Source organism: Saccopteryx bilineata, chromosome 3 (assembly GCF_036850765.1).
Source record: "Saccopteryx bilineata isolate mSacBil1 chromosome 3, mSacBil1_pri_phased_curated, whole genome shotgun sequence".
Lineage (NCBI taxonomy): Eukaryota > Metazoa > Chordata > Mammalia > Chiroptera > Emballonuridae > Saccopteryx > Saccopteryx bilineata.
In genome coordinates, this window is record NC_089492.1 from 89,279,552 (window position 1) to 89,301,307 (window position 21,756).

Genomic DNA, 21,756 nt, shown 5'->3' on the forward strand with positions numbered 1-21,756 from the left:
ACGCAGTCACCAAATCTCCCATTTTGAGAATGTAGATGTGTAGGACTCCTGTAATTCATGACCTGAGAATTCTTGATCCCTACCAAACTCTAGGTAAGGAGGAACTGATATATATGATACAATTACTGTTTCAGTCCTGCTTGGTAAGGGGTGGTTACTTCAACTTCAATCACCTTGTCCTAAGACCAAAGCAAGATGCCACCCACCCTTCTCCCATGCCTGCGTGCCTGTGGCTGCCCCGTGCTAACTGGGAAAAGGCACCCTCCGAAAAGATGCAGCCCAACAGGCTGGCGGCTTGACTGCAATGTCCACACCTTTGTGCAGATTGGGACCAAAGGTGCCCCATCGTCCTGACGGACACAGCCCAAGGCCAGAGCAGTTAGTGTGGCCAGCAGGATGCCCCCCCCCACCCCAGCCAGATGCCCTCAGAAGGATGTCGGCTGCCCAGCCATCCACGTGTGCCCATAACCCACGCTGTCCTGGACAAGCTGCCACTTCAGAACCCTGGCTGCTGTGCATATATGCTCACCTTGTTGCAACTTTATGGGGCCACCAGCTGTGGTCCCCTTCTCCCATCTCCCCTCCTGCATGGTGTATGACCACTTCTGGCCCACCTCATGAGTCAGTAGGCCTGGGGTCAGTTTGCAGATGACCAGGAGCTTGAAATGTGCTTTGAAGTCCTTAATTGTCATCCTGGAGAGAAAGGGGAAGCAGTACAATGATAAGTGAGAGGATATCTCGTGATCAGGACCAAAGGGAAGGCTGGAACAAAGCAGCAGGCCCGCATCCCCAGCCCTCTCCCGGTCCCAGGCCCCCATCCCCAGCCCTCTCCCGGTCCCAGGCCCCCATCCCCAGCCCTCTCCCGGTCCCAGGCCCGCATCCCCAGCCCTCTCCCGGTCCCAGGCCCCCATCCCCAGCCCACGTGCAGAGCTGAGCAGGCCCTGGACGTGAAAGTGGGGCTGGCTCGACCAGTGTGAGGCTCCATCACAGGTCGGTGGAGCTACGGAGCAACCCCCTTCTGTGGCTGGAGGCAGCCTCGTCCGTCCGGCGGCTGCCTGAGCCAAATGTTCCCGTTTTGCCGGTTGCACTGACAAAGCTGAATTGCGGCATTTATAACCAGTCAGTTAATTTATGTATTCACCAATCTGTTCTCAATCATTACCTGATACAAATCTGTGCTCATGCTTGCTAACTTCACAGTCAAGGCATGCTATATGAGCTGACTGGGGTTCAGTTTACTTATCTGGAGCGTGGAAAGAAGGGGATTTGCAGAGACCTTGAGTTCAGTGACTGCCTCAAGACAGAGGGCCACAGCAGTCTGAAAGGATAGGTAACAGGGAAAAGGAATCATGGGAACAGGGGGAAAGGTAATAGGAAGGGTAAAAAGCAAAGGGAAAGGGGAAGAGATAGGTCTCATGTCAGACACTCAGAAACAGCATCCATACAGGGTGTTTGAGTGACCTTTCATAACAAGAGCCCTGTGGCTTTGGAGTCAGTGGGAGTAGTGCTATTTTGATCCGGAGGACATAGGTGAGATGGCTTATGGTTTGGCAAGACTTTGCAGCCTTTTCTTTCCTCATCTCTTGTTTGGGCCAGGAAAGGCACGGCCTTGGGCTGGAGTGTACCGAGTGACAGGAGAGCACAGTGGAAGCTGGGGAGGAGGGGGCCACCCCCACTGTCTGCTCTGAGCGCTCGCTGAGCTCCATGCTGGTGCTCACTGCTCCTGTCACAGAGACTGTGACTGTTTGTTTGCAGGGGCTGTTTGTCCTGCTAGACTTGCTCTCTTTATAAGAGATGCCGGCATACATGAGGCATCCCATAAATATTTGCTGGAAAGAGGACCAAATAAATGTAAGCCAAGGCAGTTGGCCTGACTCTTGAGTCAAATACCAAAATTCTCCATCATCCTTTTTCTTCAGCAGCACAATCTTCTCTTTGGGGCTCAGTAGCTCCCATGTTCTTGAGCTAAAAACAGAAAAGAAATGTTTCCATGGGGGAATGAAAGGTTGTGGAGGACGTGTGAGAAACTCTTCAGTAAATGCTCTATAGTGTTGTTTGTTCTTATCTGCATGAAGCCTTTGCAGACAACTAAATCTCACACCCCATACTGTAAAAGCAATGTGTAATTGATTCGTCATTCATTATGAGCCAAGTGCTGGGCTCGGCTCTTGATGTGTTCTATTCCATTCAAGGATAACAGCCTTGCAAAGTAGGAATTTTTATTGCCATTTTAGAGATGACAAAACTGAGGTTAAAAGAGATGAAGTCACGCCCTGGCCGGTTGGCTCAGCGGCAGAGCGTCGGCCTGGCGTGCGGGGGACCCAGGTTCGATTCCCGGCCAGGGCACACAGGAGAAGCGCCCATTTGCTTCTCCACCCCCCCTCCTTCCTCTCTGTCTCTCTCTTCCCCTCCCACAGCCAAGGCTCCATTGGAGCAAGGATGGCCCGGGCGCTGGGGATGGCTCCTTGGCCTCTGCCCCAGGCGCTAGAGTGGCTCTGGTCGTGGCAGAGCGATGCCCCAGAGGGGCAGAGCATCGCCCCCTGGTGGGCAGAGCGTCGCCCCTGGTGGGCGTGCCAGGTGGATCCCGGTCGGGCGCATGCGGGAGTCTGTCTGACTGTCTCTTCCCGTTTCCAGCTTCAAGAAGAAAAAGAAAAAATAAAAATAATAAAATAAAAAAAGAGATGAAGTCACTTGCTTGAAGTCACAAAGCTATTCAAAGTCAGAACTAGCATTTGAATCTATATTGGAAGTACTTCTTTTCAACACCCAGCCTTTTGGACTTCTCTTTCTAGCTATGAAGGATAAGACTTTCCTGTATCATTTACACAACGTAAACAACTAGACAAAATGTAACAAAAAACTGTTTTTCATACATTAGAGAGCAGGCAGAACAAAATTGTGACCCCCAAGAGAAGGAGGACAAATGAGGTGAGCCCTAACTTTAGCTAGACTTCTGCCTGAAATGAATTCCCTGGACAGGGATGCAGAACAGTGGAACCCAGAGAAACCCTAGCAGTCTCGCTGAGTGCAGGAGACCAAGCCTGGTATTCAGGGAGGCCAAGACAGCTAGAATCTGCTGGGCAGAGTGCCTGTGAGAAGGGGATACATAAAGAAGGAGCTCCAGGGAACTTCACTGGTGTTCCCTTGAAATCATGCCTGCATAAAGTAAAACCCCACAGGACTGGACTAGACACACAAAAAATTCCAGAGCTGACACATGGCTGGGGATCATGTGAATTCCCACCAGCCAGAGTTGAAAGACCTTGTTGACTACATAGAGTTTTTACTACAGATTCCAGTACGTGAGGTTAAGTTATCCATAAAATAAAGGTTTCTCTAGCTCTGCTAACTTCAAAGTATCAAAAATTATTCCTAAGCAATTTAACTACCTGCCAGAGAAAGTCCAACATTCTTCAAATGAATGCAACAAAACTCAGGACCTTAAGTTTATAATGTCCAGCATCCAATAAAAAATTACTAGGCAGCCTGACCAGGCAGTGGCACAGTGGATAGAGTATCAGACTGGGATGCCGAGGATCCAGGTTCAAGACCCCGAGGTCGCCAGCTTGAGTGCGGGCTCATCTGGTTTGAGCAAAAGCTCACCAGCTTGGACCCAAGGTCACTGGCTCGAGCAAGGGGTTACTCGGTCTGCTGAAGGCCCGTGGTCAAGGCACATATGAGAAAGCAATCAATGAACAACTAAGGTGTCGCAATGCGCAACGAAAAACTAATGATTGATGCTTTTCATCTCTCCGTTCCTGTCTGTCTGTCCCTGTCTGTTCCTCTTCCTGACTCTCTCTCTCTCTGTCTCTGTAAAAAAAAAAAAAAAGGTAGAAAATGTGATCCATGACAAGAAATAAAAACAGGAGAAATAGATCTAGAAAGGTGAGAGATGATAGGATTAGCAAATAAAGACATTAAAACAGTTGTTATTAACACATTCCGTATCTTCAAAGAAGTATGACCATAATGAGGAGAGAAGTAGAGGATATTCTCAAATGAAATCTTTAGAATTAGCAAATGCAATATCTAAGATGAAAATATACACTGGATGGAATTAATAGCAGATTAGACTGTATGGAATAAAAACATATCATTTTATTTAATCTTCATCACACCTCTGGATCAAAGACATGAAAGCATTTCCCAAGGCCATACAACTAACAAAACTAACTTAATTCATTGCCTATCTTTGAGGTAAGTGCTTGTTCTTCCCTGAAACAAACTAAAACCAATATCATGATGCTACATTTTGGTAATACTTTAAAATTGATGTATATCTTTGGATGTCATTTTCCACATTGACCCATTTCCTCTGCAAATTCTCCTCATTCCTATATAACAAATCTAGTGCAGCACTCGAGGAGTGAAATTCAACTTATCATTCCCTTCGTTTATAAAAATGATTAAGTGATAATGAATAGGTGGACATATTTCTGTACTTTAAAGTGTCATACAGAGTCAAGTATTATAAATCTTCATAGCGAGAAGGCAAAGGACTTTGTCACTGGTCTCCCTTTCTGCCTGTGCCCTACGGCCAGGCTATAATCTGTAAAGCCCATGTCCCTGTAAGGTTGTCTTGAGGCAGAAACAACCTAAGATCACTAAATAGAACCTAAGGTAGGGGCCAATTTGGCTCTGCCTACCTCTGACTCACCAAGCCCAAGAGTGCCCTGAGCCGTGCCAGGGCAAGAACACTGGATCAGATCGTGAAGACCTGGGTTGAATCATGCTGAAACCTTAAGTAATTCACTTAGTCTAAGCATCAGTTCCTTAATCACTGAACTGGGGATAAAACTACCTGCTATATAATAGCTTTAGTTGAGATAAAAATGAGATAAAAATTCAAAGGACTTAGCACAATGCTGGCAAGCTCTTAATAAACACTTTACTATATATAATATAATGAATGAGAAATCAATCTCTATATCATTAAACATTTTATAAGTGTGAGAGATTGACCTTCACAATCTGAAAACTTTCCTGACCCAGCCCGAGACCAAAGGAAGAACAACCGTGAATTTGTGTGGGGGTGGCAACCTCCTTTGCAGGCTTTGCCTACCCCTCCCTCACCCCCCACCCCCACCCCAGCCAGTCTCAGCAGTTCACCTGTCACTCCAGTCTCCTTTCCACTCCACCTTCCCCCAGGGGTTCCGCAGCTTGACTAGATATTCAGGAGCATGCTTGCAGGTCACCTGCACAAAGTGAGAAGCAGATTAGGTGGCCGGGCTAAGTGCCAGCTGCAGGAGCAAGAGATATCTGGGTGGGATTCATGCCTGCAGATGAGACTTTGAAACAGAAAATCAAAGACCCTGAGAGTTGGTAGAGGAGAAAACGGTTCTGCTATTACTAGCTGTGAGACCGAGGGCGAGTTGCTTAACCTCTCCATGACTGTCTCCTGATCTGTAAAATGAAACTAATAGTCACATCTGCTATAAAGGACTGAATGGTGGTGCTCCAAAAGATATGTGTACCCAGAACCTGTCAATATGATCTTATTTGTATACACCAGGGGTCTCAAACTCAACTCAGCATGTGGGCCGCAGAGCAAGATCATAGCCGTTCCGCGGGCCGCACTAGGTCTACAAAAGGCAACTGTTACGCAGCACTTTTCTCACTGCAGTTGAAAACAAAAAAAAATCAGTACAACAAGCACAATCGTACATGCAGTTTACTCAGTGTCACAAAACGACCAGAAACTGTAGTTCGCATCACAACTGCTGTTAACTAAGCTAATATCTAGCTAGGATGCTAGAGAAATGAAAAATACAAGTAGGCCCTTCAGCTTACTTAATTTTATCCAAAATATTTTGAACTTCGTGGATTAGTCTGCGGGCCGCACAAAATTGTTCGGCGGGCCGCGAGTTTGAGACCCCTGGTATAAAGGGTCTTTGCAGATGTAATTAAGAATCTTGATATGAAATCATCCTGGATTCAGGTGGGTCCTAAATCCAATGACAGGAGAAAAGGGGAGAAGACCCAGAGCAGAAGGCCGTGTGAAGGTGGGCGCAAACAATGAACTATGCTTCCCAAGCGAAGGAATGCTGGGAGCCACCACTAACTAACAGACAAGGAAGAATTCTCCCCCAGAGCTTTTGGAGGGAGTGGCATCTGGATTTCAGACCCTGGCTTGCAAAGCTGTGAAAGGATACATTTATGTTGTTTTAAGACACCTAGTTTATGGTCATTTGTTACAGCAGCCCTGGGACAGGAATATGCCTACTCACAGGGTTGTTATTGTGAAGATCAAGTGAACTGACATTTGTAAGGCAATTGGGACACTATCTAGCACACAGTAAGTCCTAAATTTTGTCAAATAGTGTTAAATAAGTATAAAACAATATAGAACTATAAACATATAAATATTAGTAAAATATGAATTTTGTAAAATATAAAAATCAATGTAAAGTTCTTGGTACACACAGAGAAATGAATAGAGATTAGGAGGAAGGAGAATTCAGATGTGGGTTGAGTTCAAGAAATGTGACACAGAGTGAAAGGGAATCGGAGGACTTTTGGTAAGTGAGGCTTTCTGGAGACTATCAGAGGTTCTTTAAGATTGAACCTATTGATTCTTTCTCTCCACATTTTGCATATGCTGTTCCCTCAGCCAGGAATGCCCTCTTCTCCTCATACAAATCTACCATCTTTCAGAGACCAACTCAATGCCACCTCCTCTAGAAAGCCTTTTATGACTTCCCTCCCACCCAACCAGGTGATTGTCTTCCCTCCCATCTCTGAAACCCTAGCCATTCACCTCTGCTTTCTTCTCTGTTTCTACTTTTTTCCTATCCATTCTCAGATATTATATGTTTCCATACAAGACTGTAAGCTCTGTGTAGGCAGGATCCCCACCTGTTTCCTCTTTCTCTCAAGGCTTAGCAGAGCTCAAAGGGGAACAGCGACGGAAGGAGAGTGGGAGACTGTTGGAAAGGAGCAAGTGAGAGAGAAGCGAGCATTTGGGAGGGAAGACCCAACTACTGAGGCTATCCCGGGCGGCCCGGAGCTCAGCAAAGCTCACAGACGGTGTGAGGCACAGCAGGGACAGACGGCCAAATGGCTGGGGTTTCCCTGTGCAGAGAGGGGTTGGGATGGTATAGTGATGGCAGCAAAGACTGGACCCACCACTGCACCCCAGAAAACAGGAACAGAGCTACGGGGAGCCCCATCAGCTTTGGCAGGCCCTGGAGGACCCACCAGAGAATTAACCCCTGGGTTTAGATCAGGGGTCCCCAAACTTTTTACACAGGGGGCCAGTTCACTGTCTCTCAGACCGTTGGAGGGCCGGACTATAAAAAAAACTATGAACAAATTCCTATGCACACTGCACATATCTTATTTTAAAGTACAAAAACAAAACGGGAACAAATACAATATTTAAAATAAAGAGCAAGTAAATTTAAATCAACAAACTGACCAATATTTCAATGGGAACTATGCTCCTCTCACTGACCACCAATGAAAGAGGTGCCCCTTCCAGAAGTGCCACGGGGGCCGGATAAACGGCCTCAGGGGGCTGCATGTGGCCCGCAGGCCGTAGTTTGGGGACCCCTGGTTTAGATACCGATAATGACATTCACCAGACTTTAGCAACAAACCCTAGGAGAGAAGGGAAGGCTGAAAGGAAACAGAGAGGCATGGTTCCACCTACCTTCCTGATTCCTATGACAGTGTAGGCATGGCCGTCCACCAGCCCGTTCTCCATCACCCTCTCGTTCTGGAGAGAAAAGAGAGCACCCATCAGTCCTGCTGGGTACAGCTTATCCAGGAGCAGGGGGTTGTGAGGACGGGGTGGGAGAGACCCACACTGCACATTGTGTTACCTTTCAATTTTCATAGCTCTTTAGCACCCACAGTCTCATTCAATCCTTTAAGTCAGGGTGCCACTCTGCAGTGACTGCAACCATTTTACAGGGTACAAACTCAGATTCAGATCCACTAAGTTGTGTAAGGTGACACAAGGGTCGGTAATGGAGGCACAGGTGAACCCAGGGCTCCCTCCTCCAGTTCCATGTTCTTGGTTGCTATTAAATTAGGCAGTAGGGACTAGCTGTGCTAGTTAAGTACCTTGCATGTGGTTGACACTTAACTGTCAGCTCCCTTCTCTGCACACTATCTGCATTCTAGGGTGGCCTCGCCCGCCCTGCGGCGGCTCTGGTTGGACATCAGGACCGTAGGTGCAGGGATGAGTGGAAGTCTTGGGGCTCGCACTGGGGTGCAAACAGCAACTAGAGGACAGAGAGGACAGCAGCAGGGAAGGAGGGTGTCCTGCCGGCACAGCCCAGTCTCACCCCTGTGTGGGTCTGACAGCCGATGAGGGTTCTGCCAAAGGTGGCTTGGGTCAGGATGTCCCAGAGGTTTCCAGGGGCCTCTGCCAGTTTGATGGTCATTGTCACCCCACCAGTGAAGTCCAAAAGGGCCTCAGACACCTGTCCATTCTGCAAATCTTCATAGGAGCCAGAGAGTCTGCCCGGGGAAGGAGTAAACATAAGAGAAAGGAAGGGGTATTTATACTGCAGCCTGGGGTGGTCCACATTAGCCTCCCTTGCTTACTCCCTGGACATGTGTCTGCTACCCCTTCCTTCCGCCCCAGGACAAAGGAGAAAATGGATGCTCAGCATGCTTCTCTCTGTTAACAGCTTCATCCATTAGAGAAGGCAAAATTCCTGAACACTTGTTTAGATGGGGTGCCCGCCACATAAGACTCAGGCTATGTCACTTGCATATTCACTGAGTCATGCCTCAGTATCTCACTTTTTAAACTTTACCTGCCCCCTCTTGCCCTTCTTTAACATTGATGAGAGAGACAGAGATAGGGAGGGGGAAGGGAGGAGAAGGGAAGGGGAGGGAAGGGGAAGGAAGGGAAGGGGAGGGGAGGGGAGGGGAGGGGAAGGAAGGGAAGGGGAGGGGAGGGGAGGGGAGGGGAGGTGAGGGAAGAGGAGGGGAGGGGAGGGGAGGGGAGGGGAGGGGAGGGGAGGGGAGGGGAGGGGAGGGGAGGGAAGAGGAGGGGAGGGGAGGGGAGGGGAGGGGAGGGGAGGGAAGAGGAGGGGAGGGGAGGGGAGGGGAGGGGAGGGGAGAGGAGAGAAGGGGAGGGGAGGGGAGGGGAAGGGAAACAATTTCTCGTGGTTGTCTTACTTTGCATAGGCCTTTTCCAGAAGAGCTCCCCAGAACAAGTTCTTGTAGGTGGAAGAGACAAAGACCAGCTGGCCAGCTTCATTCACGGGCAGTCGGTCATCTATCACCACAGGAACCCACTTCCCAAAGTGCCAGAACTGGAAGGAGAGAGTGCCCACTGGTGAGTGCAGGTTATCCTGGAACATGGTCAGCCCAGGAGGCAAAGACATGACTCTTCCAAGAACCTTCTTTCCTATGTCCCACCTCAGACTGGGCACCAGAAGGACACTCACCCAGAACTGGAAGATGCCAGCATAGTTCTCAGTGAAACTCTGATTCAGGGGAACAACCCGGCTCAGGATGTCCTCTTGTAAAGTCAGAGCTTGCAAAGCAGCCAAGAACCAGCAGTCGCCTAAATCAGACAGCACACAGTGTCTGCATGGATGTACTCCACATGCATGCACATTCTACAGGTGTCTGCATGGATGTATTGAGGGTTTATTGCATGCAGAAAATGCTTGGTCCCAACTGCTATCCATTCTGGGCTTGTGGCCTCGTTGAGGAGAAGGGAATTCTATAATGGGGAGTAAGAGGGTGAGTGAGAAAAGTGTGGTATAAGGGGGTCATTGATTGGAATCCAGACTTGAAAATAAGAATTGAGCCATATTCCAGCACCAGATTTTAGTGTTTCAAATGCTCCATCCTGGGGAACTTGGGCCCAAACACAACCAAATTTCTCTAATTCTTGTCTCTGTAACTGAATTATGTTCTTCTGGGAAAGCTTCAATCCTCTGGACTCTATCCCTATGTGTAAAATGGATATCACTACACATGTGCCTTACCTCGTGGCCAATGGTTGTTTCTATTAGTCTAAAAAGAAAGTTGGGTTGAGAATAGGCCTTCTTGGCCTCTATCCTGGGGGCATCTGGTGATAGGTATACCAAGAAAGATTCATCACAGGAACTAAAGCAGAGTGAGCACATTTTCCCAAGACAAGACTCAGAACTGTAAACTCATAATGAAGATTATTATCATTAGGCAAGTTTTGGCATTCCCATGCATCCTGACAGGACCAGATGTCATCTTCTCCCAGTAAAGGACACAGTATGTCAAAGTAGAGTTTGGGTGGCCATTCTCCCATGGGAATCTCTTGACTCGCCTCTTTCCCGCCCCTGCTGCTTGGGCCAGGCCAGCCTCGCTGCCGCCAGGTGGGCTCTCAAAGGGCTGTGCAGACTCACCTACCAGTCCCTGGCACAGATCCAGCCTGTTGGCAGTGGCAGAATAGAAGATGGGGTTGCTGTGCAGTTCCTGCAGAGACAGACAAAATTGTCCTTCTGACCAAGACAAAACTCCTGGAGCTACAGTGACCATTGGGTCCCATACTCCCAAACTGGACTTATAGGGACATTGATACAGAATATATGAATCTAGATGTAAAATTGGGGCTGTCCCAGAAAATCTGGCAGACAGATCCTGCCCACTGTGCTTCTCATTCTTTCTTAAAGATCGTGTAAGTCGTATCCTAGAGGACTCCGTGCAGATAGTGAGAGATAGCACTTGAAACCAAAAAATGCCTTTTCCTGGAGTAGCTATTAAAAAGGGAAGTACCTCTTATAGGGAGTAGTCTCAGTTTTTCTAGAGTTCTTCCCATTTATTCCCCTCACGATCGCTCCTTCCTGCCCCTAATTCCCAATTGAATGGTATCTTTGGCTTTCTGTGCTGACATGTGGGCGGGGGTCTCCGCTCCAGGGCATGCACTAAATCCCTCAGTCTTTGCACGGGCACGGGGCACAGGGCGCTCAAGGTCAGGTGTGCAACAACAAGCTGTGTCAGCAGTTCCCAAGGTTTTCTGTGAGAAGTACAACCATGACTGTCTTTTTTCGTTTAGGATACACACTTGGGAATCTCACACAGAGTAGGGTCTTCATGAGTCTGACTTTGACAGTGACAGCTGATTAGGGGACAGAAAAGGGGAGAATTTATAGCAGAGGTTGACTTCACTTACTATGTTCTGGAATCTTGCACGTAAGTCAAGTTTGGGGGAGATGAGTTACTTTTGAACACACTGAAAAGTTGTCTTTTAAAGGAACCGTTGATGCATTTATAAAGTGAAGAATACTTTTGTAAAGTGATGAATAGCCTCTTAATTTATGTGTGTCAGGAGCCTGATTTGGGGAGGGTGGAGTGAGCAGTGTTAAAATTTGTCTCCCCGGCAGATGGCACTGGCTGTGACTCAGGAAGCCTCGCCGTCTCAGATGAAGCCACAGAACCTTCTAGGTTTCTGGCTGCAGATGCTCTGTGTATTTCTGGCCTGAGGGGGAGCTACATCTTAGACCCCTCGCTGGATCACCCCGGTTTCTTTCCTGGTAAATAGGGAAGTGGGGACTTACCCAGCTCCCTTCTCATGGGGATCAATGACAGTGAGACCAGGTATCTGAAAGCCCTGAGCCCCAGAAGGAAGGTCTGGGCTGGCACATTGTGCGTGTGCTGTTTCGAACCCCTTCCCAGCTCACTACCTGGGGCCTCCTCCACTGTAGGCTGGCCGGCAGCTTCTGTAGCAGCGGCCCACGGCCCACGGAGCTCAGCGTGGCCGGGAAGCTGCTGTCTTCAAAGAGGCAGCCATCCCTCAGGCACCTTTCCCGCAGGGCCTTATAGTCCTGCTGGGGGAGCTGTGGAGAGCATTCCATCGAGTCCTTCTGCCCTGGCTTCCATAGGCCTCGGAAAGATGGCCACAGAGACATAGCGAGGTATGGATACAAGCCTAAGGGTCTGCCTGGAGGGTCCCTGTTACTCCTGAAATGAAAAGCAGATGTTCAGTTCACTCACTTCCTGTTAATGCTTTATCATTCCCCCTGAGCGAAGGAGGAAGATGGAGAGACTGTGAGAGAGAAATTATCCCAATAGGAAGGAACAAAACGTGTGTGCACTGGAAGCAGCCTGCAAACGTGTCTGTACCAAGACGTACTCCTGTACACTGTAAGGTGATCCGAGGGTCCTCTCCATTCGTCAAGATCTTGCCTGTCCTCCAAAGTATAACTTGAACCCCTCCTCCAGGAAGCCTTCCTTGGGTGCCTATTGAGTTCCCCTAATCCTTACTGTCTATTGACTCATCACTTACCCCACAGAACACCCTACTACCATCTAAGGAGCTCCTCAAATTATTACTAGTGAAGGGCTGTTGTCTTTTATTTCCAATTTGTCACAGAAATTTAATGAAATAAATTAATTGAAAAATAAACTGGAAAAGAGATATACAAAATGCCCTCCTTTTTAAAAAAATAAAATGCAGATTCAACAGAAGTATAATTATTGGTCAATTGCTATAAAACACTCTAAACACTTAGCCTTAGTTTTGTACTTAGCTCATCAGCACTGCTAGTGCCCAGTTTGTGGAGTGGCCCTGTCCTCCAAGCCCACTGTGGGCTCTGCTCTGAGTACATCACATACTAAAGGTCCTCTGTCTAATACCAGGGGGTTTTCCCCACGGGACTAACACTGGTGGAATGTTGTGTGTCTCACACCCTTACTTCTCTCTGATGTTAGTTAGATCATCTGATTCCAACTGTTCTTAGTTGTCACAGGTACAAACACACTTCCTGGGGGGAGACTCAGCACTCCCCTGACCCGGGTTATAGGAATCCAAAGGCTGTTTACCCCAGTCTGTGTTCCCCCCCCCCCCAAGATTTTCTTCCTAATATAGACTATCAGGCAAAGTTTCCTCCTGCCTAATCCTACTTCTTTCCCAACAAGTTTCTTCTACACAATTAACATTTGTTAGCAAAGACGAGGTCTCATAAAAGCAAGGTTTTACTTTTTTGTCCCTGCAAGCCTGAGCAGCAACTGTTCACTGCTTGCGACATGACATGCTCTAGCAGGTTCCCTGGCTTCAGAACTCTGACCCAGGCTCCTGCCCTCCTTCCCAAGTGCTGGGTTGCACCCACATTCTCCTCTGAGCCTGAAAATGTTACATTGCATCTCATGACAAGTGTTGGTGCCTCGTGGGGATCAAAAGACAAAATGCCCATCACAAGATCAAATTTCAGAATGAGGCCACATATAAATATTTTCTTTTTGTAAGTGTTCCTAAGTCACCTGAAGGAGAGTCTAGACCCGCATGCAGACAGCTGACAGTTCTTGCAAGTCTCTAACACGTTACAAGCTGGGAGTGAAATTGTCTCACTCCCAGATTGCCACAGCTCTCTGCAAAGGGCCAGATGGCTCTTGGTCATATTTGGAAATTCATTTTAACTGCTATAAGTGAACTGTGTTAGAGAAGGCCCATAAAATAAGACCATATAAATGAACAGGGGAAGCCACCTGGGGCACAAGGTGTTCGAGTGCGCAGCCTGGAGGCACGCTGCCTGTACCTGAGTGTTCTTTCCTCGGCCCCAGTGGATTTTCAGACCCCGCAGTCATATTCTTCATGTCAGGACTCATTTGCACTCAGCAAAGTGAGGGACAGAACTTTAGTCTTCACTTTTTCCACATTGGCTGTGCTTGCCTTGTCTACAATGCTAGGTGCTAGGGAGAGCGTTGAGATGGTGAGACATGAGAGGTATCCTGGTGATCATGATCCCAAGGAGGCCTCTGAGTGCTAACTGGCTGGGGAACACTGAGCAGCTCCACCAGGTGAGACACCTGAGTCTATTTCGTGCATTGAGTCCCCGCCCTGAGGTTCGGTTAATTCAGATGTTTACTGAGCACCTACTATGTACCCATGCTAGACACACCTGGCCCTTGGTCCATCTAATGAGGGTACAGTAGGGGCTCTGTAAAGGAAACAAAAGATATAAGCACCATGTCCTCGCTCACAGGTGCTATGAACCTATAGCACCCTCCTAGGGATGACTGATTTCCAGAGAACTCTGGCATCTTGCCACAAACACTAAGCTGTCCAAGGTAAAATTGGAATAGAAACCTAGGCTCCCGGCACAATGGCTTGCGCTGTCTGCATGATAAAGTGCACCAGATTGAAAAAGTGATCAATTCCATGTTCTTGACAGTTGAAACAAAAGAACAAGACTAACTGCGGATCCTGCTTGATTTATCTTGGGAAGGGACTGTACTTCGGTGTAATAGATGGCGTACAGTGGCTATGGAGCACAAGACTGAGAACCAGCAAACCCAGGAGGTGGCCAGGTTCGCCACCTCTTACCCGTGTGGCTACAGGCAGACCCCTTACCCTCTCTAAGCTGGTTTCCTTACCTGTAAAATGGAGATGACACATACTGCGACAACTCTCAGGACTCCAAAGAGATAACAATGGGAAGTGACTTGGAAACACTCTAAAGCAGGGGTTGGAAGACTATGGCCCCCTGGGCCAAATCTGGCCCACCACTGGACTTTATAAATAGAATTCTATTGAACCACAGCCACAGATACCTGTTCATGTACTGCCTGTGACTGCTTTTGCAACATATAGCAGCAGAGTCGGGGAGTGGCAACAGAGATCGTCGCCCACAGCCTAAATATTTATTGGCTGGCCCTTTACGGACAAGTTTGCTTAAAGCATTGTCTAACTCAAGTGGATTGTTGTTGCACAGTGCTAGGCACAGGCCTAAGCTCCAAGGAGGAATGCATAGAATAATATGTGGTTAATTGCATCCATCATTCAGAATTCATCTTAACCCAACAGAATTTTATCTTTAATTGATTCACTGTATCTTTTTTTTTTACAGATGCTTAACATTCACAGGTTACTTTAGTGTCTCAAAATATCTTGAAGATGTGGCCTGCCATTTCTCTCTGCTTCTCTCTTCTCTAATTCATTTACTAGACGCGATGACAGCAGACATTGCTGGGCAGCTGTTTGGTGGTTTTGTGGATACTGATTTTGAATAGGAAAACCCACATCTCTAAGTACATACTATGACCTGTTCATAAAAGAGGTAATGATTTTTCCAAATTAATGGTTTAAAAAGATCTTGAAAGTTTTTGCTATTTAAATGTTTGTCTACATTTAGATTTAGTGTGTAACAGAAGACCCAAAGCACTTGTTTTCATTTGTTAGAGCAGGCTTTGCCTCTCAGGAAACAATGAAGAATGTAGTTCAACTATGAGCTACCGAAGGCAAGAATGGTAGATACTTTTTTCCGGATTCTCAGAGCCCAGTATTATATTATAAATAAATAGATGCCTGATAAATGTTTGCTGACTGGCTGCCTGAACAAACAAATAGATGAGTGTTTCTTCCTTTAAGAAAAATACAAAGAATGAAAAAGCCCACCCTCCCCATCCCTCCTGGTGTGAAGCTGAAACAATATAAAGGATGTGAAAACTTTTTGAGTACCATCAACCACATGGCTGCTCTTGTGCTGTTCTGATTGCATCCCTGAGCACTGGGTGAGGTGCAGGCTTGCTTTCAGAGACTCCCTTAACAGCCCCCATCTTGATCTAGACTTGTTTAGAGGATTGCTTCTATGGGTAGAGGTTTTGTGGGATACAGGGCAAAGGGCCTGGAGGAACAAAGTAAAATCAATGTCAGCCTTCAAGGAGGGAGCCTCCGAAGGGAATGTGCGCCTTAGGAGTAGCCGAGGAAGAGAAGAGGCGGGAGGCCCCTGCCTCAACTGGTGATGCTGGGGGATCCTCTGGGCTGATCACCTGCCTCCTGTAGATGTAAAACTTGGCTGGTGGAGCTCCTGCCCACTCTCAACGCCCCATCTTTCATCTGACCCTGCGAGTCACCACGCAGCCACAAATCTTTGTAGAAGTGCAGACACCCTGATACTCCCAGAGTGTGAGTGTGCACCATGAATTGTCACATTGTGGAGACAGCTTTCCCTGGGCTTAGACACTTTCACTTGGTCAGTGTGGAAGACAGTCCTTGATGTCACTCCTTGCAGATAAACCTACTATCCGGCTAACTGGAGCTTGGTGGTCATTCCATTCCCTGCCCCTCTGCGCAGATGAGCCCTCTGAGCAGCCCCACTGGGCTCCCAGCTGGCTCAGCATGCCCAGGGTGAGCCCTGGCATCCTCACTATGGCATAGCCTCTTTTCTTTCTTATCGGCTCCTCAAGCATACCTCAATGGGGTCACTCTAGTCCCCTCAAGCCCACCTCTGGGCTTACCATCCCCACCCAGGAGACACCAGGGCCCTAGTATTAGGTCATTTCCTACCTTTATTTCTCTGGACCTTCCACACTTTTGAAGGACCAACCTTTTCACTGTTCTCTTTTCTGAACATTTCAAAATCCATTTGAATAGAAAAGAGCCTTAAAACAAATGTAGATTTGTTCCTCTTGTTTTTCAGGAGTATTTGCCTCTTAAAGGGTCAGACATTGAGCTGCATTATTAGCTGCATTACTAGTCAGATTGAGGTAGCTTTTCTTCCCCCTGTTCCTGAAGTCACTGTCTGACTGGCCATGTCACATCACTCCCCTCAGAGTCCATGTTCATGGCCTCAAACCCAGACAGTCAGGGTCTCAGTGTTCCGGCCCCTTTCCGTATAAACAACCTGCAGCTCTACCCCAATGTCCCTATTCCTGCACACGTAAGACATGCTGCTTGCCCTCTGGTTTGAACTGCACTCTTCAGGGCTTAGTGTGTTTCCTCTCCTTCCCAGATGCTCCAGCCCACGTGATCTTCTCCTCACAGCCGAGCGATCTCCCGGATACACAGAAGTCTGCACCTCAGGAAAGGTATTCTAAGGACCTCTGAGCTGTGTGACAGTTGGGAGACTGAATGGAGCTGCCATGAAAGAACACTCCTGAATCACTTAGACTAAGCACTTGCCCTTTTGTTCAAGCGTGTAAACCAGGGAGAAGGGTGTTGGATGGCGTTGCATCTTAAGCTATGATTTACACTACTCTAGAATGTCAACTTATGCAGTTAGAAACCCAGGCCGGACTTTAGAAAAAGTTAAATCAAAAACATCTTTTAGGAAAACGACTTGGCAGTAAATACTAAAGCTAAACATATATATATATATATATATATATATATATATATATATATATATATGATACAATTAATTCCATTCCTGGGTATCACCTCATAGAAATACTTAAATATGAACCAAAAGACATGTACAAGAATATTTATAATAGCATTATTAAAAATAGCTCCACACTGAGTACTACTCACAGGCCCATGACCATGGACTAGACATTGGTGCACATTCACACAACAGAATACTATACAGCCTTCAGAATGAACAGATAAGAACTACAGGCTAAATTTGGGTGGAATTCAAAAACATAGTGCTGAGTGATAGTCTAGACACAGAAACTCTATGATTCTCTTTACATAATTTCCAAAGGGCAAAACCAATCGTGTTAGAAATCAGCTCAGTGGTTACCCTTGGAGTGGAGAGATTTATCACAAAACCAATTATACCCCTAATAGTTAAATCAATTCTGTTCTTTTCTATTGATTGTTCTGATGGTCATGAGAGAAATTTAGAAGGGAATTTGAAAAGTGATAGATCCAATTCATTTAAACAAGACTGTATTGAGTCCTTCCCCACGGACCAGGTATTGTCCTAGATGGTACACAAATAACTAGAATTCTGCCCCAAGAAGTCTAATGGCTGGGCCCTCACTCTGGAGAGAGCCCTCTTCTCTTCACTGCAAGGTGCTTGCTCTCTTTCATGCTTAGTTCCATCCAAGAATCCTTTCTAGACTTTTTTAGAATGGACTAGAGAGTCAAAGATACTCTCTCACCCTGTTGAGTCTGGGAGATCTCCCTAGACCCCAAAACCCAGGTCTACCCCACTGGCTCAAACTAGGATCACAGTTCCAGCCCTGAGCTCCTGTATCTGATTATATTTGACATTTCTGGAACAAAAATGTTTAACCTATATCCAGGCTGATTCCCATCTACACAAAACATATCTCCCTCTGTCTCCAAAGGAGAGGACTGATTATAAGCTGAGTGGACTGCTCTCCTCCAGAGTCACCTAGAGCCTCAATTAGTGAGTTCAGATGCAGAGACCAGCAAACTGCTCAAAGCAGGGTGAGTTCTAGATTTCTCATCTTCGTAGAGAAACTCAAACAAGCCTCGCTGCCCATTAACACCCAAAGAACAGCCTTTCTCTTGGAATATTAGAATCCTACATAGCCCCAGGCCACCACCAGACCCCTTCCACAATTGAGGAGGCTCAGAAGACCCCTGTAAGGGTTTGAGCCCTGGGAAATGACAATACTTAACAGTATCAGTAATGCTACCAAATGACCATTTAATAGAAATCAGAGCTTACAGGACCTCTGGCATCACTCAGGCCAAAACACTCCCTTATTTAATGAGAAACCTGAGGCCAAAGGGCTGAAGTTTACTCCTTAAGATCACACTGGTAAGCAACAGCAAAGCTGAGAACAGAATTCACATCTCCAGGCTCCAGGGCTCTTTCCAGAAATACTCTGACCTGCAAACTTCAAACCAGGAACAGCAATGACCCTTCTCTCACCTGCTGAACCCAGACCCCGCAGAGGCCTAGGGGCTTTGAGCTAAATTTAACCCATCTTTGGAGCTAAAGAAATGTACCTGCACTGGAGATCTTGCTTCTTTAAGCAACCGGATGGGTTCTGTTTCCAACGCGGTCAAAGCCGGCTGCCCCAGACCACCCTTATATATATGGCCCTTTCTACGCACAGGGGTTTGGCCGAGAGCCTGAGCTCCCGCCTCTAAAGCTTTGGTCCCTTCCCATTGTGTGTTCTCTGGAAGGGAGGGGAGCCCCAGGCTTTGTGATGGTATCATACAAGTCCGATCATTTTCTTAGAACAGCAAAACAGAGCTTGTTCCAGTAATGTTTTGACAAAAGAGTTAGTCATATTCAGCTTTCTGTTATGACATTCTATGACTCTGTTTGGGACCTGCCTTGAACAAACATTTAAAGGTCAAGTTTGACTGACTTCTTGACCCTCTTCCGTGACAAGCGCCCCACTTCCTGGTCCTGTTGTCCCAGTGCCCTGCCCGTAACCCGAGGTGCGCTCTCTAAGACCTCTTTTCCTCCGATCACAACTCTCATTCTCAGGCCACTGGAAAGCAGTTTGATTGAACTATTTCTCAAGAACATATGATTTCATGACTTGCTCACAAATCATTAACCTGAGCATGGGTATTTGCACTTCTTAAAATAAAAGATTCACCCAAATGAATCCTCGATTATTGAAATTTCAGGCAGTGAAATAATAAGTAAAAAAGTTCAATCAAGGAATAATAGTTAGGTATCAAGTATATTAAATAATAACTGCTCACCATTGTTCATTCACACTCACATGAGTCCTTTGTGTTATTTAATTAAACTCACAATAAAGAACAAGTGAAACTGTTACATGTCCAACAGAACTATAAATGGGAAAAACTACTGAAATACTTATGGGTAAGTGCTAAACACTATGCGTTGATTCCATGTTTTGCAGGTGTAAGATTGAAACAAGAAAATCATGAGAGATTATAGCTCTGGTGAGGGTTACTGCTGGCAGCTCTATAGACAGGGATTTGTAGTCCTCATGGCTATGGCACCAAAGCTTCATAAAATTAATTGACAGGTTCTACTTACTGTTCTCTGATGGTTTTTCCCACTTGATTTTTTTTCAGTTGGCTATATGTTTGCAAAACTAGGATCCAGCAAGGTAAAGAGAAGGGATTTGATTTGTGAGTGGGAGGGAGGATAATACCAAATTCAACAGAATGAAAGGAAAAAAAATTGGTGGTTTCATATATAACTTCCAAGCATTAAAAATTTACCCCCAAACCAAGATAATAAAAAGAGGCTTTATGGGCTTAGCTCATAACAAAGTCATCTCCAAGGTTCCAAAGTAAATTCTAAGACCTAAGTTGTTAATTCCTCCATGTTCAAAATATTTTCAGTGTCATAAGAAAATATTCCTTAAGAAATTCACCATGAAGTTTGGAAATAAAAACAGAGAAGCTATTTTTTCTTCTCCACAGGAGGGTGTTTTCCAAAGTGATCAGAGAGCTAATTAATATTTAAAGGACATTTATTTCTAACCTACAACCCAAGTGAACTCAAACTGACAAGGTATGTTCTATCTGAGAAGGACCTGGGGACGCGCTGAAAGCCACGCAGATTGGGGAGGCAGGGCCGGCATGGGGACATGGTGGCCTGGAGTGGAGGAATGTGAAAGAAACAGAAACGCACTAAGATTCTTCTGGCAGGCAGGCAGCCAGGCAGCATCAGAGAGGGTCTAAAACAGCAATGGTGACCTGGCCTCGGAGCATGTCTGGATTCCTGGAGAAGTGGCAGAGGTAAGGCTGACCTCAGTCTTATGGGAAAGGGGGTCCCAGACAAGGAGCCCTCTAAGTGCTTTCAGGATACAAGACAATTGCTTGATCATAGAAAACCAAACAAGAATAAACTTATTGAAATAGACTTCAAGGGCTCATAAAATACTTACATTGGGTCCTAAATATTTCCCCAGAATTTGTCACTACATCTTGGTTGGAGGAAGTTAAATGGAAGTATTAGAAACAGGGGTCTCTCCATCACTCTCCCTTCTGGTTACTGTCTCCTCTGCTCTACCTTCTCTGGTCTAATATCGGTCCAGGGGAGCAGGTTTGAATAGCCCTTAGAGTCATGATGGGGCAATTCTTGGGACACACTTACACGTGACAGGCACATGACATGTCAATTAGATGAGTAGCACATTTTGGCATTTCTCTAGCAGGTTCATGAAATGTCCATTAATCTGTCACTCTCACTTCTTTTTGTTTTTAACATGTTTTCTCCCACGATTATTGGAAAGAATCTGATCACCTAATCATATATGGAAAATTAACATTAGTTTAATTGTCAAATGCCATTGCTTCAAGTATGAAACATAGACCTTGAACCCCAGGGTGGGGAGGGGGAGATCCTTTTGGCATGATGAGCCTTCCTGGTACACCCACAAATCTCAATTATGAAGTTGTGGGCTATTCCCTAAAATAAAGACTGTCCAAAGAGAGAGAAAAAAAGGTCTATAGTATAGTTTTTTTGTTTGTTTGTTTCATTTTTAGCTCCCAGTCTGGTTCCCTGACAGATAAAAATGCTGTCTAGACTTTTTCTCTCTAAGACTAATAGTATACATCTCTTGTTTTGTGCCTCTATTCTTAATTGTGTTCTTGGCATTGTTAAACTTGTCCAACTCTATATATATGACTACAGCCTTGGTGGGATAAGTCAGTTGGTTAGAGCATTGTCATGAAGTGTAGAAGTTGCTGGTTCCATCCCTGGTCAGGGCACATCCAGGAATAGATTGATGTTCCCGTCTCCTCCTCCTCTCTCTCTATCTCCCTTCCTCTCTCGCTAAAATCAATAAATAAGAATTATATATATATATGACTATAAAATATATCTCTAATCATTCTTCTTCCTGACCCTGACTTGGTTCCTAACATCATTTTCCCCTAAGTGTCTTACAGTTTTACCTCTACTTAGCTATCTGTTTGGCTTGTTGATTTGTTTGTTTATTTGCCTTTTGACTTGTGACCTGGCCTGTGTTTCTTGGCAGAAAGTTTGCCATCATGATGTTTGTGACGGAAAAGTGACTGCTGGGGAAAACAGCATGATTTCCATATTTCCTTCCAAGAGGTGAGGTGGTGGCAAATTTCTGTTAGGAGAGAAGTCCCAATAACAACAACAACAAAAAAAAAAAAAAAAGAAAGAAAGAAAGAGAGAGAGATAGAAAGAAAGAAAGGGA

At 46.1% G+C, this 21,756-nt stretch overlaps 1 protein-coding gene across 1 annotated transcript in view; it reads right to left on the reverse strand.

Moving 5' to 3' along the window:
* The window catches only part of CAPN14 (calpain 14), a 36,696-nt gene extending 17,950 nt beyond the window's left edge, over positions 1-18,746 (reverse strand). Inside the window, exons 1-10 of the mRNA XM_066266838.1 lie at positions 18,596-18,746; positions 11,631-11,907; positions 10,353-10,422; positions 9,408-9,526; positions 9,136-9,272; positions 8,292-8,466; positions 7,652-7,717; positions 5,110-5,195; positions 1,891-1,965; positions 530-693 (exon numbers count right to left, since the gene is read on the reverse strand). Of these exons, the coding sequence (XP_066122935.1) occupies positions 530-693; positions 1,891-1,965; positions 5,110-5,195; positions 7,652-7,717; positions 8,292-8,466; positions 9,136-9,272; positions 9,408-9,526; positions 10,353-10,422; positions 11,631-11,855 (1,117 nt within the window). The 5' untranslated portion in view covers positions 11,856-11,907; positions 18,596-18,746. The remainder of the gene's footprint in view (positions 1-529; positions 694-1,890; positions 1,966-5,109; positions 5,196-7,651; positions 7,718-8,291; positions 8,467-9,135; positions 9,273-9,407; positions 9,527-10,352; positions 10,423-11,630; positions 11,908-18,595) is intronic.
* Between the last annotated feature and the right edge of the window lie 3,010 nt (positions 18,747-21,756).